Genomic DNA, 22,659 nt, shown 5'->3' on the forward strand with positions numbered 1-22,659 from the left:
ACTGTTTTCCCAACTGTACTGATATGCAGAAGTTCAAGTGTAATGTGAACAAACATCTGTCTACTCATCTCCCTTCATAATGTCCCCGCAAATTATGTCCCCAATAGTAACCCCCTATTTCAAAGTGGCACTTGCCTTGTATGGGGTGAAAGTTGAATAATAATAAAAAAAGACACCGCACCAACACCAACACCAACACTAGACACCACACTTACACCTGTCCCTACACAAATGCAGACTGAGCCACCACCTCAAAAAGAAAAGAGTGAACCCAGGAGGCTTGGAGAGGTGCGAGTGCAGCCTGGCTGATTTGATGGTTAGATGTGGTCTGGTAAACAGGTTTCAGGTCGAGTATCCGGGGCGGGAGATGTGGACATGGACCAATAGCGTTTTCTCCTATCCAAATACCTATTTGGACAGGATGTTAGTTAGGAGAGGTGAAGTAGACTTTCTATACTGTCCCGTGTTCTCTTGGCTAGGCCAGATGAACCATAAACTAGTTATGGCCTGGCTGAAGCTAGGAAATAGCCATAAGTTAGCGGGGTACTGGAAGTTAAACACATCCCTTCTGGAGATACAAAACTTCTGAGACAAGTTAAGAGAATTAATTAAAAAGGAACTAGTGGGGGTGTTTACTGGGAGTAAGTGGTGGTTAGGTCTTAAAGCCAAGATCAGAAGCTTCTCCGTCAAGTATGCCCAGCGCCTCAAGAAGAAGAAGTAGCTAGAGCAGAAACTAGCCCGGGCTAAAGGGGAGGGTGATAGGGTTAGTCAGGAACTAGCTAAGCAGGACCTTCTACGCGAGACTAGTGAGCGTTACGAAGGCCAAGTAGTTAGAGCCAGGCTTAGAAAGATAGGCAACAAAGCAGTCAATGCTGATGTGGACGTGCGTTGTGAAGTTTCTAGGAGTGGCTCAGACAAGTATATTGGCAAAGTGAAACATCCGGATGGACGCACCCTGGAATCGACTAGGGAGATCTGCGAGGGGTTTCGAGAATATTTCAAGGAGCATTTTATGCAGCAGCCCGATCTTCCGGTCCTTGAGTTTAGCGACTATTTGGCTGACTCTCTCTGTCTCGAGGCAACTAGAGCAGCTAGTTGCAAAGGCCGGGTGACAGAGCGGGAGGTTTTTACTATGCTGAACCAGGTCAGCTGTAACAGATCGTCGGACTCGGTGGTCTGCCATACGAACTGCATTTGAGGCTGTCACCCATGTTTCTGCCCCTTCTGATGGATGTGTTCAACCATTGGTTTGCTTAGGGATCCATCTCGGGGCAAGCAACCAAGGGAGTGATCACATTGCTGAGGAAAGGTGAGGGGCATGGCGGGGAAGAATTTGATGACTATAGACCGATAACTCTGCTAAACAGAGAGTTGAAGATTTTGGCAAAGATCTTGTCGAATCGGCTGTAGGTTGTTATCGGCGACTTGGTCAAATCAGAGAAGAACTATGCTCTGAAGGGAAGATCGATTCAAAACAACTTGCACCTGATCCACACGATCCTAGAGAGGGGGAGATAGAAGACGACATGGAAGCCGCGTTGATCAATTTAGACCAGTCCAATACTTTTGATAGGTCGACCATCGCTTCCTGGCATCTGTCTTAGAGGCTGTCAGTTTTAAACTGGACTTCTGCAAGTGGATCTTCATGATGTATCGACAGCTGTAAGCTGTCGTGCAAGTCAACAGAAAGCACTCGAAACCCTTTGTTATCTCTTGGTCAGTTTGTCAGGGTTGTCTGCTGTTGCCCCTGCTCTATGTACTGGCGTTGGAGCCTCTGCTCCGCAAGCTGAGACGTGGGAAGGCAAATTTTGCACTGCGTGGAATTGCTATACCTGGTGACCCAGCCGCCAAAGTATCCGCATTCGCCGATGACGTAACGGTCTTTGTGTCTAGCTTCCGAGACATCAAGATCGTGTCAGATGCGCTCGCTCAATATGAAAGAATCACAGGAGCCAAGATAAACCGCAGCAAGTCGGTCGGACTGCGGTTGGGGGCCTGGAGCAGCAACGTAAGCCTCCCGGCGCCCTTCAGCTGGACGGATGGCCTGGTTCTTTTTTTTAATCAGGATCTGATCGCTTTTTTAAACACCAACTACGAGTGAAGATCAGATGTGATAGAAAAAGGCTGCATCATGCGGCATTTAACAGAAGATGGATACATGTAGCAAGTCTGTGTGTACGAAAAGGAACCAAATTTTAATACGTGTTCCCTGCCTAGGTGTGGACGCGCAGTTCTAAGTGTAATCAATTTTCAGCCTTTTTGCTAGCCGAGTGAATGCTTCATCCCTCCCCAACTAGGAAGCCTCCAAGATCCCCCCCCTCCTATCTGCAATTTTTTCTTTTCACCCCTCACTCTAAATTTCACCCATCTTGGAGAGAAAGAAATCAATCACTAACTCCTCATCCCTCACCAACAAAATTTTCTTTTTTCCATTTTCTCCCATCTATAGAGCATCCCCACTTAGAGACCGGCCTGCAGGAGCTCAGGTTTCTTTACAAACCGAAGTGGAACAGGTGGTCTATCAACTAGACGGGGTTGGAAGGGTCCTAGTAACCACTTTTGTATTTTTTCTTCACCCACACTTGACACAAATAAATTATTGTATCATCATTATTGTTTTCTTTTTTATTTTTACACGTAAATAAAAAAATGTTTTAAACAATTGGGTTCTAAGTAGGACGTCCCCTAGTACGAAAGGGTGAATGCGGTATTATGCTGAAAGAAGATACTAGCTAAGAGAAACTTTTGTTTTAGTTCTGGAGTGACAAGGATGACCAACGAGTTGGCCTTGTGCCTAAGTTTTTTGTTCAGTTGGAACTTACTTTGTAATTTTAGCTTGAATAAAGAATTTAATATCTCAAAGTGTAGTAGCTGTTCTTAGAATCTAAGCGATCTCATCTTTCGCCCCACTTCCCCTAAACAGAGTTAGGATATCATATTGTTACTAATACTAAAAAGAAAATGGCTGGTGAAGTTTTACAAAAATGGCGTCATTTTCGATGTATGAGTTCATTGTAAAATCTATCGTTTATGGTTGTAAACATGGCGACTCGCTTTTGGTTCTTCTCACCGGTAAATATTTCCAAGCGTAAGTTTTTTTTTTTCCTTTTCGATTTTTGTGATTCTTTGTTATTTTACTATTTTAATCTCGGTAATTACATTGGTACCGTTTTTATAACTTGCAAATGAGTATTTTAATTTTAATACTATAAACTTACCCATAGTGGGTCTCTTATTTAAAGTATATCAATATCGCCCTTAAAGAAAGCTGACGTCATTTCCGGTGAGATGAGTCAGTATGTTTTCAAATGTAGAGAATTGCATTGGATTTAGTTTAAATTATGTAATAATTACATTCGAATTTGGTGAAATTTTATGACCCACCTAACAGAAAACCGAGCAGTTCACCCACTTAGACGTAATCATTTTGGCCAATTTTTACATATTCATGCAAGAGAATTCTCTTTCCAACGATATCAATTTTGTGAGGATCCAATACCGCTGAGAAAAGTTTTAGGCATACATACATACATACATACATACATACATACATACATACACTAACAGAAAGGTGAGATTTATATAATAAAGTTTACTTTCAGTATTAATCGAATTGTTTTCCTTTCTTTTCTTTTTTAACATGTTTTAATGCTCTTTTTCCAAAAACCCTCATATAGTATCGACAGTGATAGCTTGACAAATCTTACTTACATTGCCTGCAGGCATTTTTTTGTTAACAGGCCTTCTTCTTTCTGTAGCCATGCTTTAACCCATACCTGGAGGAGTTTGCTAGATGGCTGTTGGCATTTGGTGTTCATCCGCCCTTAAATAGATTTTGTTTTAGTCCTGCTGGGTTCAAGCAAGCTTGATGGGGGTGCCGGTTTAATCACCAATAACTCGATCATGGGCAGGTGATCCTGGTTTACATGTCACTAGTAACATTCTCATAAATGACCTGCTGTAGACAATGATGATGTATTTCACACATTATTTTACAAATGAATAAACGTAGAAATCGGACGAAGACTAAATCCAACAGTTAGTGTTGAAAACGGCTGCATTAGGCATGTTGCGAGGCCATATAAAGTATAGCCATATAAAGCATGTTCAACGACTTAGTAATAAAGAAAACCATTATGCCGGTATATATTATTTATTTTAAACAAAACAAAAAGGGTAAGTTCATTCATTGGCCAACACACATGTGCGGTTATAGTTCGTGAGGTCAATATCAGCAATATATCATTGTCGACTGCTGTTATTATATTTTCACGCTTTACTCTGTATTGCGTGTAACATGTTATCTCCGTGTATTCGACCGCCTTCACCAGTCACGCTGCCTGTCATATATGCATTCCTACAGGCATTAGTTGACGATAATATAATATTGAGTTTAACTTTAACTTCAAAAGAAAGTTCAATTATCTTAAGTACCGCAAGTGAGAATGTAGGAAATTTCCTGAAGGTAGGCGCTGAAACCGAAAATTTGTACATCATATATAAGTTTAGTAATTTAAATTGTTAACTATTACGCAGCAGAAAAATAGTGATTGCACAAAAAGAAGGTTAGGTTATGTTTGCTAATTCAATTAAAATCTTTCACTAATTGGAGTTAATACAAAATAACCACTTAAATGTTCCCTGAAAGGACTTTTGTTTTTGTGTTGGATTGTTAAATATTCTCCAGCTTTCACGTGTATTGTTTTGTTAGCTTTAAAAAAGGTTTTTTTATTGAATGGTGTTTTATGACGATGAGTTTTGAAAACTTCCGTGATCCGATTGTCTTTGTTATATTTTGAGATCCACACAGTCTTGGGTCGGTTTGAATTATGGACTACCAAGGACAATTTAGCATTATAAAAGCCTTCCAATGCTGGTAGTTCTGGTTTGCAATCTACAATGTTGTTCACTGAAAAACAAAAATAAGATCGTCATTTTTGTTCATTTATTTATTTACTGCGTCTCTCTGGTCATATCTTATTTTAATCGATAATCTCATTTCAACTATAAAAATACTTATCAAGTTATTATGTCTCTTGGCGCATATATCTTAATTCAATCAATAGTCTCATTTAAACAAAAAATAAATATTTATTATGCCCCCTTTAGTACGCATTAATTCAATTAATATCATTTTAACTATGAAAATATTTATGTGTAGTTCGATTCTTCAAACTACTGTTCTCATCTTCGGTATTATTTTCACAGCGTTTCAGCCGATGTAATTTCTGACCTTCTTCAGGCGTATCTTGTCGAACTTTAAATATTTTAGATCAAAACTCTGGAGTCTACAAGGAATTTCGAACGGAACCCTTTATTTAAATCAATGGGGATATCACGCTCTAATTCCATAGAAGTAGAACTCCTAAGTAAGAAACAACTCAATTGCGAGCAATTCTAGTATGAACTTTAGGACCCTTAGACCTATTTTTGCTTTTAGATGTGCATTCGAATCAAGTAAATATTAGATATCCCATAGCAGAAGACAAAGATTGGCGAACATTTCAAGTAACACCGGTTGTTCGACCTTGACATTGCCGGTAGTTGTTTGTAAACACATCAAATAGCAGACATGGTCGAATGTTCGCGAGCAAGATTTTTTAAAAATATATTTACAAAACTTTTAAAGATTTAAAAGAAAAAACATATATTTACAAAAACATTTTCTTTAATATTAAATATTTACAAAACCTTTAAGGATAAAAAGAAAAAACCCCCCAACTTTTTTCTATTTACGTAAAACTTTTTAATGTAAATAATAAAACGAACGTATTTAAACAAAATGTATTTAAATAAATGGGTGTCTTTCTCAGTGCGTTCTTTTTATATATTTACAGAACTTCTTCTTCTTCTTCTTTTTCTTCTTTTTCTTCTTCTTCTTCTTCTTCTTCTTCTTCTTATTATTATTATTATTATTATTATCATTATATTATTACGCTTATCGCTCCGTCCGTTATCATGCTGTGCATCCCTAAAAAAGGAAAGTGGAATATTCCAAAAAGTGGAATATTCCAAATAAACCCTTGAAATATTAAAAAAAATTGGTGTCGCTGCTGAGGCAAAGCTAATAAAAATTATTTGTCTTTCTTGGCCTTTTGGCTAAGATCAAAGTGTCGATGGAGGTCCGTTCTCAATGGTGTTGGACGCCGGGACGGGAGATTCTTAACAACTCCGAATTTTCCCTTACTTGGCGACTGGTTCGAAATGCACTGCCCCTCTTCGACGAACTCTACCGGTATAAACAACATACGAGGTGCTTCTGTCCGTGCTGTGACGAACACGAGCCCGAAACGATCGGGCACGCGTTTTTTAGTTGCAGCTGGATCCAGCCCTTATTGGAGTACGTCGGAGGGGTAACAGCTTGCATCGATGCCGAGTGTCCGCTCGACGAAGGTTTGGGATATAAAGTCGGTCCCGGAAATGGCTGAAACAGTTTACGATTTAAACATTACATTATTTCATGTATATTTTTAGCAGTGGGTTTTAGATATAAAGTCAGTCCCGGAAATGGCTGAAACAGTTTACGATTTAAACATTACATTATTTCATGTATATTTTTAGCAGTGGATTTTGGATATAAAGTCAGTCCCGGAAATGGCTGAAAAAGTTTACTATTTAGACATTACATTATTTCATGTATATTTTTAGTAGTGGGTTGGGGATATAAAGTCAGTCCTGGAAATGGCTGAAACGGTTTACGATTTAAACATTACATTATTTCATGTATATTTTTATTAATGGGTTTGGGATATTAAGTCAGTCCTGGAAATGGCTGAAACAGTTTACTATTTAGACATTACATTATTTCATGTATATTTTTATTAATGGGTTTGGGATATTAAGTCAGTCCTGGAAATGGCTGAAACAGTTTACTATTTAGACATTACATGATATCATGTATTTTTTTAGCAGTGGATTTGGGATATAAACTCAGTCCAGGAAATGGCTGAAACAGTTTACTATTTAGACATTACATTATTTCATGTATATTTTTAGCAGTGGGCTTGGGATATAAAGTCGGTCCAGGAAATGGCTGAAACAGTTTACTATTTAGACATTACATTATTTCATATATATTTTTAGCAGTGGGTTTGGGATATAAAGTCAGTCCCGGAAATGGCTGAAACAGTTTACTATTTAGAGATTACATTATTTCATGTATATTTTTAGCAATGGGTTTTGGATATAAAGTCGGTCCCAAAAATGGCTGAAACAGTTTACTATTTAGAGATTACATTATTTCATGTATATTTTTAGCAGTGGGTTGAGGATATAAAGTAATTCACGGAAATGGCTGAAACAGTTTACTATGTAGACATTACATTATTTCATGTATATTTTTAGTAGTGGGTTTTGGATATAAAGTCAGTCCCGGAAATGGCTGAAAAAGTTTACTATTTAGACAGTACATTATTCATATATATTTTTAGCAATGGGTTTGGGATATAAAGTCAGTCCTAAAAATGGCTGAAACAGTTTACTATTTAGAGATTACATTATATCATGTATATTTTTAGCAGTGGGTTTGGGATATAAAGTCAGTCCCGGAAATGGCTGAAACAGTTTACTATTTAGACATTACATTATGTCATGTATATTTTTAGCAGTGGGTTGGGGATGTAAAGTCAGTCCCGGAAATGGCTGAAAAAGTTTACTATTTAGACATTACATTATTTCATGTATATTTTTAGCAGTGGATTTGGGATATAAAGTCAGTCCCGAAAATGGCTGAAACAGTTTACGATTAAAACATTACTGTATTAAATGTATATTTTCAACAGTGGGGTGGCGGATATGAAGTCAGTCCAGGGATTGAATGAGATGTGCAAATATATACTATTAGAAAGCGTTGCCCAGTATTGAATGAGATAGGTGGAAAACATATAGTAGCAAAATACCCAGCGTCGCCTGGGATCGAATGTGATAGGTGAACGATATATATTAGCAGAATATGCAGCGTCACTCGGGATTGGATAAGATAGGTGAAACATATATACTATGAGAATACCCAGAATTTATTTATTTGTTGGTAATGAAATAATCAGCCTAGGCAATATATCGAAGCTATTATTTAAGTAAGGGGGAGCGACATAGTGGGTTAAAATTATGAAAATTATTCTCGAAATTAGTAACATATCCAAGAATTATGAAAAATGATGAAATGTGAGTTACTTGATTGGTGTGTTTGTAATGATATAATAAACCCAGACAATATATCAAATATATTATATAAGTAGGAGGGAGAGGCATAATGTGGGTTTTTAATTATAAAAATTATTGTCGAAATTAGTAACATATCCAGAATTATGAACAAAGATTAAATGCGAGTTTATCGAGTGTGTGTTTATAATAAAATAATCAGCCCAGAAAATATATCAAAGTAATTATGTAAGTAAGAGTGGGCGATAAGGATGGTTTAAATTATGAAAAATAATTGTCAAAATTAGTAACATATCCAAGAATTATGAAAAATGATATCTTTTTTAATGCATTAGTGTGTTTGCAATGAAATACTCAGACCAGACAATATATCAAAGTTAGTATTTTAGTAAGTCGGGCAATGATGTGGGTTAAAATGATGAAAAATGATTGTCGACAACAGTAACATATCCAAGAATTATAAAAAATGACAAAATGTGAGTTAATTGATTGGTGTGTTTGAAATGAAATAATCATCCCAGATAATATATCAAAGTTATTATGTTTGTAGTGGATGGTTGATAATGTGGGTTAAAAATATTAAAAATAATTGTCGAATTGTGTAACATATCAAAGAATTAAGAAAAATGATGAAGTGTGAGTTAATTGATAGTTATGTTTTTTTATGAAATAATCAGCCCAGAAAATATATCAAAGTATTTTTTAGTAAGAGAGGGCGACGAGGATGGTTTAAATTCTAAAAAATTATTGTCGAAATTAGTAAGATATCCAATAATTACGAAAAATGACGAAATGTGATTTAACTGATTGGTGTGTTTATAATAAAATAATCAGCATAGAAAATATATCAGTTATTATATAAGTAAAGGGGACGAAAATAAGGAGGGCTTAAATTATGAAAAATTATTGTCGAAATTAGTAACATATCCAAGAATTACGAAAAAATGATGAAATATTAGTTAATTGATTGGTGTGTTTGTAAGGAAATAATCAGCCTAGACAATATATCAAAGTTATTATTTAGTAAAGAGGGAAGGGCGAAAATGTGGGTTAAAATTATGAAAAATGATTGTCGAAATAAGTAACATATCCAAGAATTATGAACAATAATTGAATATGATTTCATGCATTAGTGTGTTTGTAATAAAATAATAAGCCCAGACAATATTTCAAAGTTATTATTTTATTAAGGAGGGGGCGATAATGTCGGTATAAATTATGAAAAATGATTGTCGAAATTAGTAACATACCCAAGAATTATGAAAAATAATGAAATGGAGGTTAATTTATTAGTGTGTGTGTAATGAAAGAATCAGCCCAGCAAATGTATCAAAGTTATTATTTTAGTAAGGTTGGGCGACAACGTTGGTTTAAATCATAAAAAATATAGTCGAAATTAGTAACATATCCAAGAATTACGAAAAATGATGAAATGTGAGTTGATTGATGTATGTGTTTGTAATGAAATAATCAGCCTAGAAAATATATCAAAGTTATTATTTTAGTAAGGTATGCGATATGGTGAGTTTAAATGATGAAAAATTGTTGTCAAAATCAGTACTATATCCAAGAATTATTACAAAATAAAAATGATGAAATATGAGTTAATTAATAGTTGTGTTTTTTATAAAATAATCAGCCGATACAATATATCAAATTTACTATTTTAGTAAAGGGAGAGGCGATAATGTGGGTTGAAATTATGCAAAATTATTGCCGAACATAGTAACATATTCAATAATTATGAAAAATGATAAAATGTGAGTTAATTGACCGGTGTGTTTGTAATGAAATAATCAGCCCATGAAATATATCAAAGTTATTATTTTAGTAAGGGGGCAGTACAGTTTTAATAAAAAACTAGAATATGATTGTGGTTTCATTCATGCTGAATAGAACGCTCACAGCATGCCCAGCAACAATATGTTACATAGGAAAAATGCTGCTGTGGAATTTCCACAGGTCCCGCTAGTTATAATAATAATAATAATAATAATAATAATAATAATAATAATAATAATAATAATAAGAAGAAGAAGAAGAAAAAGTAAATAAATAAATAAATGGTAAAGTTTTACGACGTGCCCCAGCGTATTATAAACACTCTAACCTCCTTATGTTGTTAAGAGCAGCTTTCGGAATAAACACCCCCAACCTCAAAAGCCGTTCTTAACATGGGCAGGTTGGGAAGTGTTTATTTCGAAAGCCGTTCTTAACATGAGGTTGTTGGGGGTGTTTATACTATGCTGGGACAGGTTGTAAAATAATACTAAATAAATAAAGAAAAAAATCGACGTTATAACTGAGAATTTCGGATGATGTCAATTAAAAAAGATACATAATTAAAAAAAAAATTAAATAAAATTATTTTAACCAAACTTTTTAATGACAGAAACAAATATAAAATAACTGACTTGTTCGAATTTTTGCAACCAAGATTGATTTTTATGTACAGTGTTTTTTTTTTTTAATCTTTGTGCGTTTTTAATACAATGTAATATTTATTTAAAGTGTGATGTATGTAAGTGGTCAGTTAAGAAGAAATCCTTCTAGACCGAGGCAATTTTTATGCATAATAAAATCACAAGTATAAGCAAAACAATCGAGATTTAAAAAAATATATTTTATTCAGATATCTTTTATAACTTTTATTTTTGTAAAGATGAAGTGTAGTATCACAATATACCAATCTTTATATAATTTTCATTTTTATTTCTAAAAAAATAAACAAACAAACAAAAAATCTTTCTATTTGCTTACTTCTCCATAAAGGCAAATTAAGTATAAATAAGTTTAGCGTCCGAAATTTTCAGTTTCTAATGTTTTGCAATTAATATAGTCCATTCTTTCTATTTTAAATTATTATTATTATTATAATTATTATTATTATTATTATTATAATAATAATAATAATAATAATAATAATAATAATAATAATAGTAGTAGTAGTAGTGGTAGTAGTAGTAGTTCTGTAAATAACGCACTAATTTATTTAAATATATTTTCTTAAATTTACGTTCGTTTTGTTACTTACACTAAAAAGTTTTGTGTAAATAGAATTTTTTTTAATCCTTAAAAGTTTTGTAAATATTTAATATTAAAGAAAATGTTTTGTAAATATATCTAATCTTGACTTGATCCGCACATCTTACTACTTACGACTATGCATTACTATTTATAACTTTATATTATTGCTACTTATGCATATTTTATATTTATTATTTATTACTACATATTATTACTACATGCGCACACATATATTATTATTGGCTCACATGGAGCTTTCACACAAGTCATCAAAGATCTGATTGGAAACCTGTGGTTTTCTCTGGAAGCTGAGTCACAACAAGTCTCCCCAGACGTCCAGCCCAGCACTAGCAGTGTCAGAAACCGATCTTAAGAATGCGCGAACAAAAAAAAAAAAATTGAATAATTCGACCTCTTATTTTTACAAGCATACAACTACTTGAAAAATGTAATTCAAACCCTAATCTTTTTTTCAATTAAAGGAGCAAAGACCAAATTAAAAAAATTAACAGGTTTAATAGCAAATTATGCAATATTTCTTTTTTAGAATCAGTTTTCTTTAAAAAAAAGATTTGAAGCAAATCAACGAAATTTTACTTACTTCAGTTATAAAAAATCGATACAAATTCGAAAAAATCACTTACCTATAAAAATCACTTACCTATAAAATACTATTGAATGTTTAGTTCCATTCTTCATTGTTCAGAATTTATCCATATTTATATTTTAAATTCCATTTATTTTTTAAATAAAAGAATTTTTTAAACGACTGTTTGAAAAAAGCGCGATAATGCAAGCATTTATCGAAAAACCGGAAGTCGCCGTTTGTCCTTGTTTGAACTATGGATGGACAGAAGGCAGTAAAAACCACACGTTCTCATTAGCCGTGTAGCCTTGTGCCTGAAGAAATATGTGTTCCCATAGTTTAAAAATAGTCAAATTTTACTTATATGATTTTGCCTTTAAAAAATACCCTCGAGGAATTTTTTTTTCTTTTCTCAAAGATGTACATAAATTTTTGATTTATTATATTTTCATTTTTCTTTATCGAGTGAATTTTTTTTAAATATCTAAAAAAAGAAAACATTGAATGAAATAGAAAAAATTGTCGTCATCGTCCATTACTTACTTGACAATATAAGCAGAACATAAGCTTCCAATTAAAAAAAAATTAACGTGGTTTAAAAAAAAAAAGGTTTTACACTTTGGACTTTACAGGCAAATTTCTAAAAACACTCTTTTTTGTTTTAATTTACAATATATTATTTATTGATCTTTTATATTCAGTTTGTGATATATAAAGCTTTGGTACATAAATTAATTATTAAAATAGACATTTCAAAATGAGGGGGGTGAATTAAAAAAAAGTTTGTCTAAAATATTATATTCGATTTTTTGAAAAAGAGCATAAAATTTCACATTGATCCTGAAAATATTGTAAAACTTTAAACAATAGAAAAATTTTGATAGATTTTTAAAGTTGAAAAATTGAAAAAAAATAACTAAAAAAATTAATCATTACGTAAAAAAAATGTCTGTATGAAGGCGCGTCGGCACTTTGTAAACACTGTTTTTTTTTTTTAAATAAAAAAAAGTAATATTTCTATTATTTTTTAAACAACTTTAATAGTTTATTTTGGAAGTATATTCCATAAAGAAAATAAACAACCCACTTTTTAAAAATATTTTATTCGCAGTTTAGTGTTAGGAGTGTCAAAAATTCCCCCAAATCCTGATATACCTAATCCAGCACTCTCCACATCCTTCGATAGCATTTGCAAATAAATTTGTGTCATCGCAACAGCCTCTCGCCATTGATTTCTTGCTGGCAGCGGCCATTGGTCTATAGTGGAATTTGAGTTACACTAAGCCTCTCTAAGATCCCAGTTCTCTTCATGCTTGTCCAGCGGAGATCTGGTCAGCGCTCTCTCCTCTGTCTTTCCATCCTCCCTGACCCTTCTCAGCACTTTGGTATCACACTTTTTGGGGGTGGGGGAGGGGAACATTGATCGGACAATGGGAGGGGATGCGTGATGGGGATGTAGAACTTGTTGATATACAGCTTCAGTGTTCTTCATTCCCTGTAACGCTATTATTATTATTGGCTCACATGGAGCTTTCACACAAGTCAACAAACGATCTGATTGGAAACCTGTGGTATTCTCTGGAAGCTGAGTGACAACAAGTCTCCCCAGACGTCCAGACCTCTCCACCTCCTTCGATAGCATTTGCAAATGAATTTGCATCATCGCAACAGCCGCTTACCATTGATTTCTCGCTGGTAGTGGCCATTGGTTTAACCTGGAATTTGAGTGGCACTCAGCCTCCCCAAGGTCCCAGTTCTCTTTGCGCTTGTCCAGCCGAGGTCTGGTTGGCGCTCGCTCCTCGGTCTTTCAGTCCTTATTGACCCTTCTCAGCCCTTTGGTATCATTTTTTTTTTTGGGGGGGGGGATCGGTGATGAAACAATGGGGGGAGTGCATGATGGGGGGTGTAGAACTTGTAAATATGCAGTTTCGGTGTTCTTCATTCCCTGTAACGCTTATTCGTTATATTGTCTTGTATTATTCTCCGTATTCAAGGGTTTTCCTTAATATTTCAATCGTTTTCATTATCGTTAGTCGTTGTACTTTTGCAGTTATTCTTCTGATTCCAATTTCTGACATTCTTTTTTCGAAGTTTTTCGGGATTGTTCCTAGTGCTCCTACTATTATCGGTACTATTTGGACTTTCTTCATCATCCAAATCCCTTTTAACTCTCTGGCTAGCTCTGTGTATTTGCTTCGTTTCTCCTTTTCTTTCATACTCACCCTGTGATCAGCTGGGACTGCAAAGTCCACGATTAGACAGGATTTTTCTTTCTTGTTAATTATTACGACATCTGGTCTTCTTGCTTGGATGGGTTTGTCCGTCTGTATGTCCATGTCCCATAGGATTTTGTGGTTCTCGTTTTCGAGTGCTGTTGCAGGTTTATTATTATTATTATTATTATTATTATTATTATTATTATTATTATTATTATTATTATTATTATTATTTATTTATTTATTTAAATTGTTTTTTTAATACCTGTAGACACTAGTGTTTCATCCTTTCGGGAATCACCAGTGCAGGTAGTTACGATTATAGCTTGTCGGGGGATTCGAACTCGGCAGTCCTCTCCTTTGGTATTTAATGCTGTACAAGAAAACCCTCATTCTGTTAAATCCTCTTTTGTTTTTTTTTAAATAAATTTCATCTGTCTTTTTTTTAGCTTCTGTCTAAAGACCTTGGAAATAATATCTGGACGATCTTGATGTTCTTGTGCTTGAAGAAAATTTTCTGTAATTTCCGTCCACTTTGTATTTTGAATTGAATCTCTACGGTTCCAGGTGAGCATTGTCTGAAGATAGCGGTTTCAATCCTACCCAAAGAAGGCAAAAGGATATGGCCTGGGTATTTATGAGAAGGATTAGGGGGAGGAAAGGATGCCATAGAGACCACAACCAAGAATACCTGAAATGAATAACGTTGGAAGTGTGTAGATTCTGACTCCATATAAAAACAGACGAATATTGAAGGTTGAGAACCGATTTTATTTACTACCAACAATTTGTATTAGGAGAGGCAAAGTGTTCGTAGGATGGAATGTGATTTAACAAAGGAGATGAATGTTCGTAAAATGTTTGTAGATATGTATGAATTGACAAGGAATGAATGTTCGTAAAATGTTTGTAGGTATGTATGAATTGACAAGGAATGAATGTTCGTAAACTGTTTGTAGGTATGTATGAATTGACAAGGAATGAATGTTCGTGAAATGTAACTTATCTTTTGGACGATGGAGAGGGTTAGGGTAGACTGGTCATCCTGTTGTCGGTGATGCGTGTCCTAGCTTGTAACTGGAAAGCGAGTGACTTCTTTCATCAGAGCTAGCAGCCCGGCGTCTTCGTCGTCTTTCTCCTCTTCTCTCTTCTTTGGTTTGTGTGAATTAGGCATCGTTTAGAATTGAAGGCATTTGGCTCATAACATGAGAGCGTAGTCGACGTCAGTTCACTGGTGCCTTATTTCTTTTTCTTCTTCATCTCTTTAGGTCGGGTGGGAGAATGTCCGTGCGTTCACTGACGCAGCTGGGCGAAAATCTCCTGTTCCCTCCTCTCGGTTCCCTCAAATACTTCGTTTTTATAGTGGCAAACTGGCTCCCAGCGACTGTGATATTTGAGGTGTTTATTTTAGGCGCGGAGCTCTGCCATTGGTTGATAATTATTTTGTGGTTATCTTATTTTTTTCTTCCCAAGCGGAAGCGATGCGTGGAGCCATGTGCAAACGACGATTTTTTATTTTGTCTCTCATGGTGGATGCGTTAACATCCGGTTGGCTGCCAATTCTCATCATGTTCCCACACACATCGCCACCCGAAATAGCGGAGCTATTCTGAGAGTGTTCGTGAGGATTTTGGTGGATAGGGTTTGCGAGAGCCTTTTCTAGTCTCACACAAAAACACACATTCACATTTCAAGCTATATTACTTGTCATATACATACGCGCCCACGTCCACACACTTACATATATTCACGTTCGCGTACATACACTCACATTCACGTGTATATACACACATGCTAACGTACACACATGTACTCACACACGCGCACACGTACGCACAAAGATGGACGACGTCACTTCCTTTCAAAGGAAATCCACACATGCGCAAAAGACACACCGGAAACACCTATAAAAGGAAGAGACAGGCTGTTTCCAGCCCTTTTAGGACCAGCTTTCGAGCTGGTCGGTCTACGGACCGACCGCATGCCTCACACCACTTGCTATTATGTGGGGCAAAAAGCTAACAGACCGTACGTACACATTCTCACTCTTTCTCTCTCTATCTACTACTGGTCCCTGAGAACACCTTCGCGTAGCTGACTGCTAACTGACGTCAACCCTCTATCCTTTTCTTTGTCTCCACGATGGATTGCTATTATATATGGCTGTCAATTCTCATCATGTTCCGACAAGGATTAGTTCGCCAGAACGTGATGAGACAACTACAACTATGGAAGGCAGTAATTACTGAGGATACATTTAAGAGACTCAGCATTCCTATCCTATCGCGGTTAATCAACTGAAGAAGGCCACAGGAATAGTTGGCAAAAAACCAAACAAACAAAAAAAAAACGTGGTGAAACAAACAACATCTATGGAGATGAGGATAACAGTCCCTAAATAAATAAATAAATAAATAAATAATAATTCATTGAAAGTTGTTTTAAGAGGTAATGTTATTTTATCTTCATATTTTAATTGGAGTTCAATGAAAAAGATGGGAATATTTCAATGAATAAAGTTTTTGCCAGACGATAATAAGTTAATGCTGTTGTGTGTGTGTCCGTTAATGTTTGTGTGCGTGTAAGTGGAGAGAGGCGTTGGCGAGGAAATAGCCAGTAATACCGGTTCGTAGACTCGTGTCAACTGCGTTCTACTGGTTTCTAGAAAACAAAAATATGGCCCTTTAAAAGAGTTTAGGCGTCTCCCACAAAGACCATTTCAAATAAATTCCGAAATTTCTCTGATTGTTTCAATATATATATTTCTTTTGTTTTAGTTCGGGATAATGTATGCGCATTCGATATGCGTACGCAGGGTTGCCAGTTTGATTTTCACGAATTTGGCCTTTTTTAAAAAGCAGTTTGGCCTTAAAAATTTCTGTTTGGCCTTTTTTCAAATTTGGCTTCAAATTTGGCCTTTTTTCTGATCATTTTATATAAATATTTTTTAATAGTAATTATTAAAGAAAAAGACATAATTAAGTAATTTAAAAAGTCCTTCGGATATTGAAACTTGTAGATTTTTTTAATTTTTTTTTTTTTTTTTTCTCGATTCATAGATTTGCACGAGAAAAACAGCCCCGGAATCAACATCTGCTAACATTTGTCATATCAGGAAAAAAAAAAATCTTTTTCTAAAGACCAAAGGCTCGCACTAAAGGAATCTTACTCCTAAATGTTTAAATTTGTTTTCACACTTACTAAACAGTTTATATGGAACCTCTCGGAGGGTTCACAGTTGAATATGAAACCGTTCTGGAGACATTTTTTTAGTACTGGCACCTTGGCTCTGTCCAGTCATGTCACTCGGTCACTGAGTATATCTCCTCTGAAATAATTAATGTTTGGATTTTTCGTTTGAAATTCTTTAAACCTAGTACTTTGAAATTAATTGAATCAATTTATGTTCAATTTATGGAAATTTGAAAACTTATAACTGTTAAATCATCTCTGAAATAGCTATTTAAAGTTGTATTTAAAAAGAAATGTTTAAAAATAATCATAAACTTTTTCCTGAGTAAGTCCCAAAAGTTTCTTTAAAAATCATTAATTATAGATTTTCTAATTATCTTAGATTAACAGGCACATTTGTCTCAATAATGATGCATAGATTTTCTTGGAAACAAAGTCTACTTTTAGAGTTATGGCTAAAATTAAATTTATCAATATTTTAGAGATATTTTAAGTTGATACCCCCACCCCCTGAGTAAATTTGGTATTGTGGCGATTGAAATAATACTTCTCTAAGAATATGATAGACAAATAGAGTAAACAAATAGGAACTTATGTACAAACTGAACCAATAAAAATGGCGTGGGAAAATTGGCACTAGTAAAATGGTAAAATTGGTTAAATATGAAAAAAAAAAAAAATAGGAGTGAAAGATATACATAAAAGTCTCATAAGTTAATGAAAATCTTGGATGCAATGCATAAAGGGAAAACATTAAGAACTTTGGTAAATTAAAAATAAATCATATCTATATTTAAAAGTAGATGTGGAGTCTCAGCTAATGACCAATTACATTTCAATCATAGAAATCTGTCGATTATACTAGCATATTTATTCATTTTAATGTTTTCTTCAGGTTTCATGTGTAGTACTAAATAGATGCTAACTCCAAAGGGTTAATTATGTCATAATCTTAAAAAATTATATCGCCTATAAACATTTCTTTTATTGTAATCTGTCCCAGTCGTGAATCAATGCGTATGTTAAAGTGTAGTACTTGTTTTGATATTATATTTTATATAGTTTGTCGTTGGTCAGTGAAAGAAAAATTCATCTAAACTGGGGCATATTTTTGCTATGGGAGATAAATTCTGTGCTTTTTACTTTTTAAGGCGATTTCATCTGGTTTTACGATTTTGTCAGTCAGACTTCGAGATAGAAAAAAGTAAACTACCCGAAAAAGTTATGATGGCCCGAAATAGGAGGATCATTTTATGTTTAACTTATATGCGAAACTTATTAATTATAAAGTATTTCTTTTCTGGATGTTCACACGTAATTATTTGGAAAAAGTAGAATCACATTTTTAGGAGGGATAGCTGAGTTTCCTCATCTACTTTAGAATACAGATATAATTTAATTTTAATTTTACAAACTTCTTAATGATGTCCTCGTGCTTATCCATAAAAATACACAGGTGAAAATATCAGTTCCAAATACATTAACAAGAAAACTCTTTGATATAATTACGTATTAGGCAAAAATAGGTATATACACCAGAAATCTTATCTCCCCGGTTTTAAAAAAATAAACCAAATACAAACATAATAAATGCTCATAGACAGAAAATTAAATACTAATAACATTACACTTACCTATGCACACATTAACAACATGCCACTATTCTCCCCCCTCCAACAAAAACAAACCCTGAAAAAAATGTGCGGGTATCATTTTTTATGTTTCGATTTTTTTTTTTAGTGGCTTATCGAACCTTATATGATATTAAGGTTACATTTGGGGCAAATACTTTGACAACCATCCTCAAAAAATGACCAATAGTCGTTATATTTGATTTTAGACAAATCATACTTTCTGTGGAGTAGTTTGTTTACTTCTTTTTTCCTGACTCTTTATCGACACTGCACATACATTACATTTGTTTATCTTTTTTTATAGGTAAATTTTTACGTTAGCTCCACCTTCACACTTTTCTTTAAAATGCCGGGTTTAATAGGTTTTCGACTATGCTGATTAAGAAAATCTTATTTATAATTGACAGATGCAAGCAGTTTTTCGAAATATAAAAACTTGTATTATGCATTTTAAATCAGTGCCCGCCAGATTTGTATGCACGCACGAGAAACAAATTTAATTCTCTCCGACCGACACTGCCACCCCCCATTTTTTTGTTGGTTTATAGTATTTGCGGGTGGGTACCCAAACAAGGATTATCAAGGTTAAATTTTGGGGCTAATATTTTTACAACCCCACCCAAATGGGGTGTCTATTCTGATAGCCGTTCTTAACATGAGGAAGTCTATTCTGAAAGCCGTTCTTAATATGAGGAGGTCGGGTGTGTCTATTCCGAAGGCCGTTCTTAAAATGAGGAGGTTGGGGTTGGCCAACAACAACAACAACAACAACAACAACAACAACAAAAACCATACTTTAATTTTTTAATTCCACTGGGTAACACTACTTAACGGGCCCTGCTAGTATTTAAATAATTTAAGTTAATAATCTTGTAAAAAACACAATTTATCTTCTTTCACAGAAGAAATTCTGATTATATGCTCTTAAAATGCTATCCTGTTAGAAATGGGTGATCAGCGTATATTAAATTTATATGCGAAACTGATCTCTCACTCTAAATTCTAAAATAATTGTTTTACCCAAGTTTTTCAAGATATTCAAATGTAATTGTCTAAAAAAGTAGATCTATCCGTTATTTTCTGGGGACGGGAGTTCTCATCTACAAATTTACCAACTTTTCCTTAAATTATTTAATATTAAAATAGTATTTAAATATTCTTTAACGTTTTCTTATATAATGTTAAAAATATATAAACTGTAGAATGTATTGTAATAAAATTATTTGCCTAAATATTAAAAATAAAACCGTTCCCTATTAAATTAAAACCGAAAAATATGCTTGGAGGACGGGGGGGGGCAAAGCGTATATTTCAGTTTCAATTTCATAGGTACCGTTTTTGCCAAGAAAACACGACAAAACTAATACAGAAAAAAAAAATGTTAAAAGTCAACTTTTCTTTAATTTTCAATTTGCCCTTTTTTGCCTTTTTTATCTAAAAAATGTGGCTTTGCTGTTGAATTTGGCTTATTTTTAAGCCTTTTTTCCTGAAAAATTTAGCTTCAAATATTTATTATAGTCTGACAAAGCGTACGGACGTGTTTATACATTTTGATTTCCTACGTCGATGTGTAAACATCAACGCTACAGTCACTCGCTAGACATCGTTGGAAAAGTAAAGCTTACACACTAATAATTTCATTTGTACTATAAAAAGACATTTAGGGTTTGCATTACTGTACACATTGATTCGAAAAAGTTGTAAAAAAAAACAAATATATAACGAATAAATATCAAAGGCAAGATAAGTTACTTTTCTACCAAACTGGATATATTTTTTGTGTTTTTATTCAATGTAACATGTTTATTCAGCTCGAAAAATATGCAGTGTTTACCGATGTATTGGAAAATTCAAAATGGCGCCCGACTCTCTCTTTAACACGGCAAATTCGGGAAAAGGTATTATAAATAATAAACTAGACAAAATAGTATTAAAAAAACACCGAATATATGTCAACTTATGTCATGGTAACATATATTGATCAAATTTCTAACAGTATTTTGTCTAGTTTATTATTTATAACACCTTTTCCCGAACTTACCGTGTTAAAGAGAGAGTCGGGCGCCATTTTGAATTTTCCAATACATTGGTAAACACTGTACGCTTTTCGAGCTAAATAAACATGTTACATTGAATAAAAACACGAAAATTATATCCAGTTTGGTGGAAAAGTAACTTATTTTGCTTTTGATAAGATTTATTTGTTATATATTTGTTTTTTTTGACAACTTTTTCGAATCTATGTGTACAGTAATACAAACATTTATTTATCATGTATTTTCTGTCACATCTCCTCTTTTCACTAATAGTTTTATTGAAACTATAAAAAGCCAAATTTATTTCTAGCAGGACGTCCGACGTTGCTCGGTCGTAAAATACGCTTAAATATGATACTTTAATCCATGCAGATTTTGTACTTATTATTATCGAGCCAATTCACATTTGATTATTACATTGTTCCTAATATATAGTAGTGATTTCAAAAATAAAAGAAATATTACTTGGATGCCATCATCTGAAAAAAATGGAGACATAAACACAGGCACACAGACATAGTGAGTTTTATACATATACAGTTGACTATTTGGGCACTAGGTATCTCCAAAGCAATGTGAAAAACGAAGCGCATGTTCCCGTGACGTCAGACTTGTGTTAACTATACGAACTATGGAAAAGCAGAAGCGACTTGATTTTTTTAAAAACCTGCAATTAATAATTAATCTTTGTTATAATTTTGTTAGGTTTTAAGATTTATACAGTTTAATGATTAATAATATTATAAACATTTGTATATTAAATATGAAATACGGTTTTACTAAATGTTCTTTTGGTTACCTACAGGCTTCCATATTTTGTTCGGTAAAAAGAGACAAACAAAATATGAGGGGGGGGGGGCTACAAAATGCTTAATATTGTGCAATAATATTTTCAAATCGGTTTTAATCTGGCGATAAAATAGCTGACAAGAGTCATGTTTATATAAAAATTAATATTAAAAAAGAAAAAATTTAAACACAATTAATTAAAAATCTATGTTGTAACGGAACATTTTGAAATAATGGAATTTTAATCGTTTTAATCGTTTAAAAATTAATTAATGTTTTCGAAGTTTCTTTTTATTGGCAATTCAACTGATTATAGTATATATTAATTCGAAAAAACGCTATAAAAAACATAATAATATTAAATTTATATCATTTTTTTAATTGCAACTTCAAGGTAAATTTTTGTTAATACGCGTATTTAAATTTTTTAAAAATAAATATATTTTACTTATTTGAACTCTCATGTTTCATAATAAATAGAAATTTCGATAGATTTAAATGTATTTTGTTCAAATTTCGAAAAAATAAATATGGGGAGGGGGGTGGGTGGAACACGCATTAAAAAAACTTTTCCCCTCGTATATTTTACGGAAACTGCTTTTTATATGTAATTTCATTCTAAAATGGATAAGTATCGAAAATTTCACGAAAATCTGACCACTAGTTGATTTTTGCTAGATTTATTAAACACGGGTATGTTTTAACGTTCGAAATGCTTACTATATGGGAACGTTATTTTAAAGCACCAATTATGTAAACAAGATTTTCGTTTCACAATTTCATTATTTTCGTACGATGAAAATAGTAAAAAAAAAAATTATTACTGGTTTATTTTGCCCTTCTTTTTTTAAATGGTACAAAAGTTATATTGATAATATTAATGTATAATAAAGTTACATCGTTTTATATATAGGGGGGGTTAATTCTATGGTGAATTTTGGAGGTACCTATTGGGCACCCCTTATTTTAATCAATATTCCCAAATTGTTTAGTTTTTTTTATGATGTAAGATGCAACTC

The 22,659-nt window shown here is 33.6% G+C and overlaps 1 protein-coding gene across 1 annotated transcript in view; it reads right to left on the minus strand.

The window, feature by feature from the left end:
* Window positions 1-4,137: 4,137 nt before the first annotated feature.
* The window catches only part of LOC145239884 (uncharacterized), a 28,333-nt gene continuing 9,811 nt past the window's right edge, over window positions 4,138-22,659 (minus strand). Inside the window, exon 7 of the mRNA XM_080103502.1 lies at window positions 4,138-4,909. Within this exon, the coding sequence (XP_079959628.1) occupies window positions 4,855-4,909 (55 nt within the window). The 3' untranslated portion in view covers window positions 4,138-4,854. The remainder of the gene's footprint in view (window positions 4,910-22,659) is intronic.

The sequence above is a fragment of the Euprymna scolopes genome, chromosome 2, assembly GCF_053919585.1.
Source record: "Euprymna scolopes isolate OS-2025 chromosome 2, ASM5391958v1, whole genome shotgun sequence".
Lineage (NCBI taxonomy): Eukaryota > Metazoa > Mollusca > Cephalopoda > Sepiida > Sepiolidae > Euprymna > Euprymna scolopes.